This window comes from Micromys minutus, assembly GCF_963924665.1.
Source record: "Micromys minutus genome assembly, chromosome: 3".
NCBI classification, from domain to species: Eukaryota; Metazoa; Chordata; class Mammalia; order Rodentia; family Muridae; genus Micromys; species Micromys minutus.
Window position 1 is genome coordinate 55572767 of NC_137972.1, and position 12059 is coordinate 55584825.

General features: G+C 46.4%; 1 protein-coding gene across 1 annotated transcript in view; it reads left to right on the forward strand.

Moving 5' to 3' along the window:
• Positions 1-12059, forward strand: part of CHCHD6 (coiled-coil-helix-coiled-coil-helix domain containing 6) — a 209098-nt gene that overhangs the window by 23536 nt on the left and 173503 nt on the right. Inside the window, exons 3-4 of the mRNA XM_080914598.1 lie at positions 1219-1288; positions 2904-3048. Coding sequence (XP_080770724.1) covers positions 1219-1288; positions 2904-3048 — 215 coding nt within the window. The remainder of the gene's footprint in view (positions 1-1218; positions 1289-2903; positions 3049-12059) is intronic.

A 12059-nucleotide genomic window follows, 5' to 3' on the forward strand; every position in this document is an offset into this window, starting at 1 on the left:
ACCCAGCAGCAGTCCTCCTCGACCTCAGTCCCAGTTGAGAGCCTGGTACTTTACTGAAAAGCATGAGGTATTTCCTCTTCAGATCTGAGCTGTGCTACTGCTCTCACATGAGTGGGTGTGGCCATTTGTACAAGCTTTTCCTCCTGGATTGGAACAACAGACCTGTGCATCCCCTTCTTGGCCCTTTGTTTATATTTGGTGCAGGTGTTCTTGCCATAGAATCCTGGGCTAGAGATGGGGGACTCTGAGAGGACACATGAGTTTGGAAAGATGGAGGCTGGGGAAGGAAGGAGTGACAAGATCTTCATTGTCATCATGAAAGAAGTCCCTAACAACCCAATAGTTCTAGATAATTTTAGAAGTAAAATGGGTTTGATAGAGAGTGCCACACCAGCATTAGGAAGCTGTAGAAATGGATGCTGTTTTCAGTTGCTGTAACTAAATACCATAGGTGAGATCATTTATGAAGTCAGTTTCTACAGTTCAAGGGGCAGGGAAGTCCAAAATCAAAGGGTAGCATTTGGTCAGGGCTTTATTGCTGATGGGAACTGGGTAGAGTCCCGAGGCCACATAGGACATCACACGAAGGACAGGACAAGTGTGAGCTGAAGGCTTTCATAGCTTCACAATGTAAATGATGCTGTCCATGGTGAGGAGCTTTCTAGTCCTAATTGCTACTAAAGACCTTACCTCTTACTGTTGTTAGAATGTAGTTATGTCCCATCTTGAGTTTTAGAGGTGCAAGCATTCAAACCATGGCAAGTTCCAAAAGAAGCAGGATATAAGAGTCTCCCCTCCTCTTGCAGATACATGGCAGAGGGTGATTACCCTTGGCCATCTCTGGTCTGTGGGTTCAGAGGTAATCTCAGAGTGCTTACAACTGTGGGGCATGTCATGGTAAACTTGAAGGGCACTCAGGTGGTCAGCCCCACATTGAGAATGCCCTGCTACAGAAACTGTGGTCAAAGCAGCCTTGTGTCATTTGACTCTGCAGATGGGGGATTTGAGGTTATGGTCCTATCTGCCTCTAGAACTCTGCAGTCTGTCCATGGGACATACTTTTCCTTGGATTCATCTGTCCACATGCAGAGTGTGGTTTCCTAAGGAAGTACCTTGACATGTGTGTGTGTGTGTGTGTGTGTGTGTGTGTGTCCTGTATCCTTTCTTTATCAATCTTGGGTGCTGTTAATTGGTCCTTTTCCTTTGGTTCCTTTGCAGACTTTAAAGTGCCCATGGCAGAGAGTGGTAGTGGCCAGCAGTCCTCAGCAGTGAAGGAGGATCTCAAGAAGTAAGCCCAAGAGTCTGTGTCCCTTTGCTGTCCCCAAACCCCAATGCTGCTTTCTTCCAGGTGTACCCCACCCCCACCCCTGATGCCCTAGAGCACAATGCCTCATAATTTTATATTGGCTTGTGTTGAAGCACAATGCCATGGTGGCTCTGGTCAACTGAGAAGGACACAGGAGAATTGGTTACCAAAGATAGATTCTTAAAAATCCATCCTTAAAATCCAGAATTGAAGAGGCAGGTTCTTGGAAGAATGAAGGAAGTGGAGCTTGCCCAGTTCTGTGTGATGAACTTCTGGCCAGCACAGTCATGATCTTGAGAGCTCACAACAGTCATGAAACAGTACCATTTTCTCTGTTGCTAGGGTGTGTAGAAAATGGCTAGGGCACAGAGAACCTTATGTTTAGGCCAGCTTCCTGGTTTTTTGGCCCACTAGCTGTCACCTGGAGAGATTACTGCGGAGGAGGATGTCCTTAATGGGGGCATGGATGGGAGTAAGTGCAGTATCTGCTCTTTACTCACAGGCTTCCTCAGCATCCTGAGGAAACGGCCTCTGTGGTCCCAGGGCCCAGTCTCAGCCTGTGGACAGTGTCAGCCCTGGCTGGGGGCTTGCCCTCCAGCAGGACAATCCTAGGTAAAGACTCATGCTCAAAAATTTTCCTCCTGTATCCCAATGGTATCTCTAGGAATGTACAATCTCCCCATTTCCTTCAGTAACTTTTAACAATTGTAAAGTAATTCATGCTAATAAAAGATTTAAAGAATACATAAAATGAGACTAGCCGCATAGACGACTCCTCAGTGTGGCTGCTGTAGCTTATCTGGGTCTCTTGCACTTGATGTCTTTACCTTAACTTAGGGCATATTAATGTCATAGGCATTTTCCTATCTTGCTGCTTTACTTTCTATTATAATCACTTTCCATCAATTATACCTGCTTTCAAGCATGTTTATTGCTAATCAGATTGCTTATTCAGTCTCAGTTTTTAGATTCAACTTGTTCTATATAGATCCGAGTTAGCATTGAGGCTGTGGTATAGCTTTTCATGACACCATGGCCTTTCCTCCACTGTGACCTTACTGCTTGTGCTTGTGCTGTTTCACTTCTGTGAACAACACAGAGGGCATCTTAGGCCTCCTAGCTTCTATTTGCCGTGAATACTAGCAGAGTGCCAGATAGGTCAAAGGGTATGACTGTGCTCTGGACAAAGTTAGATTTTTTAAACCCCAAAGTGCTGCTGTATGAAGCCTTCAGGCTCTCAGCCAAGCAAGAAGGCTGTACCCAACCCTGCCTACTTGTTTGAAAGGATGGCTCACATGGGATTCAGCCCTGCCCTGACATACTTCCACTGGCACGGGACTGCCGATTCTTTGCCTGTGGCTAGCTCTCCTGTTGATCTGAGTTGTCCTAAGTGTCATTACCCCCTTACTAGGGGGCTGTCACTGAGGCTTCCCCTCAGGTGAAAGAATTGGCTTGTGGTTTCCTATCCTGTTCTTCTGGGTAGCCAAGGGCTGGAAACCCCACCCCTGCTAGATAGGTACAGTGGACAGGCAAGTCTTTTCCTGCCCATGTTCTCCTAGCCATACCTTTTGTATCCATTTCTCTGTTTCTGGCCTAGGTTCCAACAGGAGCAGCAGGCAGTCCAGGATGAGCTGGTCAAGGTGGCAAAGAAGGAGAAAGAGGCAGCTGAGAAGCACTTGAAGGCATCTCTGCCCAAGAAGAAGGCCAGCCCCACCCGTGAGCAGCAGCAGTCAGCTCGACTAGTGAGTGTCTTTCTGAGCTGGCCGGTCTGCCAGTGTGTGCAGGAATGGGCAACAGAGGCCTGGCCTTGGAGGCTCAGGCTTTTTCACAGCTAGCGGCTACATCAGCTGTGGCTTTGAGGTTTTTTTTTTAAGGCACTGGCAATTTGGAGTCTTCAGACTCTTGACTCACTAGTTTGCTGTGCCACCTTGTTGAAGTCCATTCTTGTGGCTTCAGTCCTCTAGAGCCATGGGCGATTGAGAGTCCCACTTGTCATAGCTATCACTGGGCTGCAATCCTATGTGTGTCAGGAGGGCACAGGGGTTGGGACTGGGGGCATGCAGTGTATGACACCAAGAGAATCATTTTCACAGCAAGGCAGCCCAGGTGCAAAGCCCAGCCCTTTGCTTACAGCTTCAGCACACTGAGCCTTGTTGGAGGATCATGATGCTCATATACAGGATTGCCCCAGGGGTCAGGGATAATAGCTACCCGGGGCTTAGCAGGAGCTGGCAAACAATGGAGTGCTACAACTGCTGCTACTGTTATTAATGCATCTAATTGATCAGAGCTGTTAGTCAGGGTTCTTCAGCTTTAATGCAAAGTTTATTTTACAAGTGAGGTGTCTAGGAGCACCCGGTGGGCCAGTTCAGCAGCTGCTGGCATCATTGGGGATTCAGCTCTCCTCCTTCCCACTGTTTCCCCAGCGAACCAGCCACACTGAGAATAACTGTTACCACAGTTCCGTGATAGCTGCTGCCTCCTCACAATTACAACTCTGAGCAGCGGAAGAGAATCTGTATCAGCCTCTGTGTCAGCCAGAACAGGTTTCCTAGAGTGCTACCTCCCAGAAGCATTTGTCTTCCATTCCATTGGTCTGAATTGCACTGAGTGCCCAGGGCTAACATTCAAACACAGAGGGACTAAGGAGACTGTGCTATCTGCAACTAGGATCCTTTCATTGCCATGGTTGAGAAGTGGACAACAGACCTAGGCTGCTGGCAAGTAGGGTAGTCTGGCTGTTGGTAGCATCTTGCTTTGGAGATCATGGGTTTGAGACTAGGGGCAGCTTTGCCTCAGTTATTAGGTCAGCAGCTTCTGCATATAGAACAGTGCAGAAATTGGGGTGAGATTGTAACTCTGGGATGAGGTGAGTAGAAGGAAAAGCTAATGGTCCTGATAGTCACACAATGGGTGAAATGCTCTGGAATACCACTGTCAGCCCTTAGCTCCTGGCCCTCAGGACAGGGGAGAAGATACAAGTTTGAAAGAGGTGAGTTGGTTTCAGCCCATTGTTAAGAGGTAGAGATGAGTTATTTGGGAGTGTTGTAACCTGCTGGTAGGCAGAAATGACATTGACCTTCACCCTGGGAAGATGGATAGCCGCTGGGGCTAGGAAGCAGTTAAGACAAATGGTAGGATACAGGACCAGAGAGGGTCAAGGCCTGACAGCAGATTATGGAAGGCTTTGGGTGACTTGATGAGCTAACGACAAAGCAGCCCTTGATGCCTCTGAAACAGTAGAGGCATGCTAATAGTTGTAAGGATGGGAATGAGCTATCTGACTTGTGCTTTTAGAACAGAATTTGAGGTTTCCTGAAGAGGGTGTCTGCAGAGAGGCAGGTTGTTACCCTATTACAGGCAGCCTGACAGCTAGTACAGAAGATCACTTTACGTGGGACAGTTCTAGATCAGAGCATTCTGTCTGCTTCATTCTCACCTGAAGGTGATACTTACAGTGAAGGGCATTCAGAGCCTCTCTCCTTCCACCTGCACAGGAGAAGGAAGGCCTCCTTTCCTGCCTTTGTGTTCTGACTGTCTCTATGGGAAAGGGGGGAAGGGCTGAGTGCTCCTGTGTACAGGTATGTGGATTTTTGTGTATGTGCTTGGTAATGAATTGCTACCTTGGGATAAAGAGAATGCCCCTATCAGCTTTCTTCCAGTTTTCTAGATGGATGATACCCCCTGAAAACTATTCCCAGGGACTAGTTGATTGAGTCCCTTCAAGCTGAAAATATTTTATCTACTTTTATAGGCATGTACTGGCTGGTTTTGTGTCAACTTGACACAAGCTGGAGTTATCACAGAGAAAGGAGCCTCAGTTGAGAAAATGCCTCCGTGAGATTCAGCTTTAAGGCATTTTCTAAACTAGTAATCAAGGGGGGAGGTCCCAGCCCATTGTGAGTAGTGCCATCCTTGGGCTGGTAGACCTGGGTTCTATAAGAAATCAAGCTAAGCATGCCAAGGGAAAGTAAGCCAGTGAGTAACATCCCTTCATGGCCTCTGCATCAGCTCCTGCTTCCTGACCTGCTTGGGTTCCAGTCCTGACTTCATTTGGTGATGGACAGAGATATGGAAGTATAAGCTGAATAAACCCTTTTCTCCCTAACTTGCTTCTTGGTCGTGATGTTTTGTGCAGGAATACAAACCCTGACTAAGACAAATTGGTACCAGCATAGTGGGGTATTTCTGTGACAACCTGACCATGTTTTGGGGAGGACTGTGGAAGGACTTTGGAACTTTGAGCTAGAAGATCCATTGGAATGTTACGAGCTCTGTGGAATGTTCTGTAGGAGCTTGGAAGATAGTGTTGAGAACAGTGCAGAAGATGGAGGCCTGGCTTGTGAAATTTCAAAGGGAAGATTAAAGACTCTTATCAGGGCTGTTGCAGTTTTGATTGTGAAGATTTTGTGGTTTTGGTTAGCTGGGGCTGAAGAATCAGCTGTGATTAACAAGATATCAGAACTACTAAAAGAAAACCTTTGTATTTACTGGGACTATTGATGCTGGTCAGCTGGAGCTAAGAAATTAGTGGTGATTAAGAAGAGGCCAGCATCACTGAAGTGAAATCATCTGGGAACTGTTTTCTGGGAGCACAAAGAGGCTATGTTCCAGAGATAGTCAAGGTTTTACCTTGTGCTGTGGCTGGACTTGGTAATATGTAAGAGTCACCCAAGTGGTACTGGTTTTGAAGGAATGAAGGGGTCATGGAGAGCAGTTGAGGCTCGACACTGTGAGAGGCCATGGAAGGCCATTGGTGAAGGTGCAGCCTCAGTTGCAATTAGTTCCCCAGGACTGACAGTGTTTTGGAGATGCCAGTACCAAGAGAATACCACCAAGAACAGCAGTGGCAGTGGAGAACAGGCAGCTGGAGTCGAGAAGACAAGGTGTGTGCTACAAAGGGCAGAGCTGAAGAAGTGACTCAAGCCCTTCTAGGAGCCCAGAAGCTTATAAGTGAATAGATTCCCTGACTAAGACAAGGCATTTCTACTTTTGGCTGCTCAGCATCTTTTTCTCCTTCTGACTGCAGTTCAGATCTTTCAGGAGCTTTCCTGTCTTTTGTGGTTGAGACCTTGGTAAGATTCTAATTTCAGTACTCTGTGGAAACTAGATCAGGGCATATGTCCCAACTTTCAGCCAGGGATAGATAGCCCCTTCCTAGGTATGTCGGTCTGAGCTGCATACAGAGGGAGGGTGGGAGGTCAGGGTGGCTGTGATTTACTGCAGCCTAGACGGGCAGTGAGGCCCCTTACTCGGTCAGGTTATGTCTTTTGCTCTCTCCTACCCATCCAGGCTACGTTCGTTTTCCCTGTGCGCCTCCTGCCATCTTGAAGATCATGTCCTCTCCTGAGAGCTGCCAGTTCACGGATTTTTAATTTTGCTGCAGGTGTCCCCTGTTGGGCAGGGCTGCAGCAGGTGTATTATCGAACTTTCTAGAAGAGATGCTGTAGCAGCTGGTTCTAGAGACCTGCAGCCACTGGTAGAAGGGAACTAAGGCACCTTTTTGTGTCAGCAGTTATGCTGGGAAGGTGCTGTTGCCATCAGTGCAAAGGACGCAGCTCGCTGTGGCAAGTGCTTTCAGTGGAGAGTATTTTAACTATGGCACATTTAAACGAGAGGAAAAAAATATTTAAATGAGAAGAAAGAGATGGAGGAAAAAAACTGAACTAAGTATGGAGATTTTTTTTTTCCTGCGTGCATGACTTCCATGCCTTCTGCATACAAGTGCTGAAAAGTAGGGGTTGATTGGCAGCCTTCAGGGCAGAGCTCCCATGGCCTGGTAGCCTGGAAATGTGTGTGGGCCAGAGCTGCTGTTTGCTCTGGGAGCAGGTGAACCTGATGCACACCTAGTGACTGCTGGAGTGAATTGGCTCCCAAGCCGCCTTAGTGCCTCTGTGACTCAGTATCCCTGAGTTCCACACCCTTGGACCTTTGGCCCTGTCTGGATATAATGAGAGGCGTAAGGCATTTGATGTGCTTTTCTGTCCTCTCTGTTTGCCTCTCATGTTTATAGTGTTGATTTTTTATCCTCTTCTGCATGAAGGAACGATTGAGCTCATTATTGGGAAAAGTTCATAAAACTAATGAGAAGGAAAGGTATAAATAAGTTTTATAACTTGCTTCTGGTGACAGAAGTGTTAACATTTCCTGTCTAATGCAGCAGTAATAAACAGTTCTGTGAGGTGTGCCACACCTGCTCCTGCCCTTGCAGCTGGGTCCAGCCCCAGCTCTATTGTGGATGAAGGCCACGAGTGTCACTGGAGCCTGCATGAGCTGAGATTTCCCTTTGTGTTTGTACAGGAAGTCTGGAGTTCAAGTCAAACACTGGCAGAAACAGTAGAGAATGAAGTGGTTTAGGGAGCCGAGTCTTCTGTTCTGAGGCATAGTGGATTGAAAATTGAAGTCCTGGCAGAGTGAGCATCACAGTTTTGCCTGCTGCTCTCTGGGTGGGGATTAATAGGTTTGAGAGATCTCGGTGCACCCAAAACAGAAACCTCCCTTCCTCCCTTCCTTCTCTCCCTCCCTCCCTCCCTTCCTCCTTCCCTTCCTTTCTTTCCTCCTTCCCCACTCCCTCCTCTCTCTCTCTCTCTCTCTCTCTCTCTCTCTCTCTCTCTCCCCTCCTATTCTTTTATGAGTCAGTCCCCACCCCCACCCCCATGCTCCCAAGCATAGCATTCTAGGCACTGAACTAGTTTTCTAACAGATGGAGATAGATAGGCTGCTCCTGTGCTTAAACAGACATATTTTTTAGGAGAGTGACAGATTCTCATGAGGGACACTATGAAGTTAAAAGGAGGGACTGAAAGATGCTGGAGAAGCAAGGAGGTGATGAGCTCTTGGAGGAAGAGAAAGGCCTTGAGGAAAAGGAGACAGTTGAACTGGATCTGGAGGATGAGTAAATAAATATGCTAGGTGAGAAAGATGAAGGATGCTAGGGCAGAGTAATCCTGAGACCAAAGGCTGGTGGGGAGGGTCGAGTCTTTGGCCAGAGTGGAGGGTACAGCAGACAGGGAGGCCACTGAAACCAGTGTGCAGTAACATTCAGGAAGGTTGAGGGGGAACATGGGAGGGGTTTTTCTCCTTACAAGATACAGAAGGCAAGAGCATCTGCTCTGAGAAATACTCAATTCGAAACCCAGCGATGGGATTAGAAATTCTTAGAGCTGATAGGTCACTCCATTCTCAGATGTGGCCAGTGTAAGCCTACGAGTTTACCTAAAGTTCACCTAAAGACTGGCTATTTTGTCGACTCCTCAGATAGGTTCTTTCAGTTATTATCACAGTTCTCGAATTGTTTGAATGCTTCCAGAAACTGCCACATTCTTGAGCTATGTGAATCTGTAGCTTATGATGTGAGGAAAATATTAAGAAAGGCTCTAAGTTGCAAATTTCAGAAGTTAATTTGGCAGGAAGTTTTAACCCTTCTCCCAAATATCCGCTCCTTTAGTTTTGTGGGCTTTTCTGAAGACAAACCATTGGAGGGTAAGAGCTGTGTGGTGGTGTGCTGATCTCTTCACTTAGCATGTAGACAGACAATGATTGGCTGGCAAATAGCAGGTCTGGAAGGCTACTGCCCTGTAGTCAATTTTGGAATTTTGTTTTTTTAAACACCCACACCCCTCCCCCACAACACAGGCAATAATGTACTTTACTTTTAATCCCAGGTATGGGGATGTGGAGCTGCTTTGGAAGCAGCTTACTGTGATTTGCAATATGCTCTAGCAGAGGCATGGGTTTGCCAGCTGCAGAGTTTTTGTAATTGTGTGACGGTTGGAATGCTGGGAACTTTGCAGAGTGTATATAAATGCCAAGGCCCCAAGAGGCAGGATTGGTGGTTGTCATGGGGTTGGTTACACTTTGTTAGTAGTGGTCATGCTCAAAGAAGAAACAAGAATTTAAATTCAGGGCTCTCTCTCTCCTTCTCTCTTTCCCTCTCTCCTCTTCTTCTCTTCCTTTCCCTCTCTCTCCCTCCCTCCCCTCTTATTCTCCTTTCTCCCCTATCTAGTGAAACTGGGAGGATAAAAGGTGTCAAAGACTGGCTAAATTGCTCAGCTGTCCTTAGGGTCTCCTTGAGGCCTGTTGCTAAGAGTGGGAAGGAGGTGCCATTACATCTGTCACAGCTAGGACAGATAGCAGTACAAAGTTTTAACTCTTTCAAACAGCAGCAGCTACTGCAATCCCAGCGTTCAGGAGGCTGAGGCAGAAGGATTTCCATGAGTTTGAGGTTAGCTGAAACTGCAAGTTCCAGGTCTCAAAAGGGAGGTGGGAGGGCAGTTAGATGATGGGTAATGTTCTTGCTGCAAGCCTGCTGACCGAGCACATCCTCTGGGGACCCGGGTGGAGGGAGAGAGCTGACAAGTTATCCTCAGACCTACACATGTGTGCCATGTCAGACACACAGAATAAATACATGTAATTAAGCATTCAAAAGAAAATCAATTAAAAATGTTTATTTGGTTTTTAACCAGTGACTTAGTAGACTTTAAGCTTCATTTGCCAGGAAGCAGAACAATTGGGTTTTGGGAATACAGGCCTCATGTCATGAAGTTGGGATAATATTTAACTGAGCAGCATGGTGGCCTTGTCTGCAGCTCAGCCTCTTCCGGAGGTCTTGAATCCTATCTATGCCTATTTTGCTGACACCCAGATGGCTGATAAAAGGTTAAACTGGGACAACAGCCTTGCCATTCCTCTCTTCTGTCCTTCAAGCCCTTAAATCTGTTTGTTTTGTTGTTGAGCCTGTTCTTTAGATCACATCAGATCAGAGGCTGCTTGTTTTTCTCTGCTAAGATCCAGAGAGGAAATGCTCCTGGCTTTACAGGCCATACAGTCTCCACTTGCTTTTGTAGTGTTTGTGACACCAAAATACACTTGGACCATTCTTGGATCAGAGGCCATATCAAAAGAGCCCCTGGACTGGATTTTACTATTTTGCCGAAAACAAACTCACAGTGCTCACTTCTGAGGATTTTTTTGTTTTTCTGATTTTGGAGACCTGGTTTTTTGGAACTTACTATGTAGCCCCAGCTGGCCTCAAAGTTGTAGCAATCCTCCTGTTTCAGCATCCAGACAGCTAGGATTTCATACCGAGGAACCACACCCAACTGGACTTTTGATCTTAAAAGTGTCCCTGAATACCCAGTTCCTTGGCTATTGTATGCTGAGTCGATTCAGCTTTTTAGTGGGTAGGGTGACCCAGTCTTTCAATCTTTTGGGTTTTTTTTTTTTTTTAATAAATAAAAAAAAATATTTGTATGTGTCCAGAGTGAGAGGGAAAGGGAAGGGGAGGGGAGAGGGCAGGGTTGAGGGGATGGGAGAGAGATTAAGAATGAGAATGCAGCAGTCATAAGAGGATATCAGAACCCTTGGATCTACAGTTACAGGCATTTGTGAGCCACTTGATAGGTGCTGGAATCTAAATTCTGAACCATATAATAGAGTAGGAAGTGTTCTTTACCACTGAGCCATCTCTATAGCCTTAGTCTTTTTATCTGTAAAGTAACTCGGAATTGGGTGACCTCAGCTTTTGTAGCAGGAAGATTTTATGTTGGCTGGTATCTAAGCCCAGGTCTTATTTGTCATGAATATTTATTGTTTCTCTGGAGACAAAATAGTGATCTGTGTGGGGAAAGCTCCAGATCCCTCTTCACTCTAGTTTGCTTCTCTTGCCATTTTATATAGTGCAAAAGTGCTCATCCCTTACATACACCGCCACCCCTTTCTGCGTGCCCCCCAATATATACTGTGCCACCCTTTTCTGTACCTCCTCTGAGCACAGGCATCCTAGTTTTTGCACCTTGGTCATCTCTAGATTTGGCTCTGTCAATCGACCAAATTCTAACACTGGTTGGAAGAGCATACTTGGCTTTATTTTCAGTACTAGAACTGAGCAACACTGCACTCCATGAAGTAGACTAGTGCTCTCATGGCCGGACAAGGGTCTGAGCAGTCAGACAAGGAAGACTTTATGAAGACGGTAGAAACAAGCTCAAAAGGAGACTGGCTGAACTATACCAGCCATTTCTTTCTAAGGTCAGGACAGACATATCACTTGAGAATGCTGTGTTTTGTGTAAGGATTTGGACATCAGGAGCTTCATGGTCAATCTGATTCATACTGGTTTGTGTGTAAGCTTGGCTGTTCTCTTTCTAATCCTGTTTCTGCGAAGGTCGGATAAACAGCTTACTTTCAGCTTGGCAGTAAGGAACTTTAGCTTGAGTGACTCCATTTTCTTTTTATCCTGGTCCATATTGGAGTTTAGTCCAAAACAATGGCTTCATCTTGATTCTACTTGACAGTTCTATTGGTTGTTTTTCTTTTTTTTATAACAAGCAACCTTTTTCTCCTTTTATAGATTTCTTTGCCTGGACATCATCTACAGAACAATACAGGGCAGTGCTCTTTCTCTAGCCCAGGGTAGCTTGGGTAGGTAAGTAGTTGTCTCTAGGGAAGGGGTGCAGGCACTCTGAGCTTAGCCTTGTAGGAAATAGCTATCAGGAATTTACTGTAGTCAGAAAATGATTGATGTTGGTGATCCCAGGGGAATCCCTGGACTCTGAGCAGCATCTGCAAGCCCAGGCCATGTGGGAGGCTAGTACCAGAACAAAACAACCCCTTGCAAGCCATTCTGGGGCACATGAGGCACCCCTCTTGCTGATAGGTCACTGGGGTTTGTCCTTTGGCAGGCCCAAGAGGCCTGCAGGTGGATGTTTCAGCTTCTCTCCTAGGAAGCTCATTTCTCACCTGAATCAAT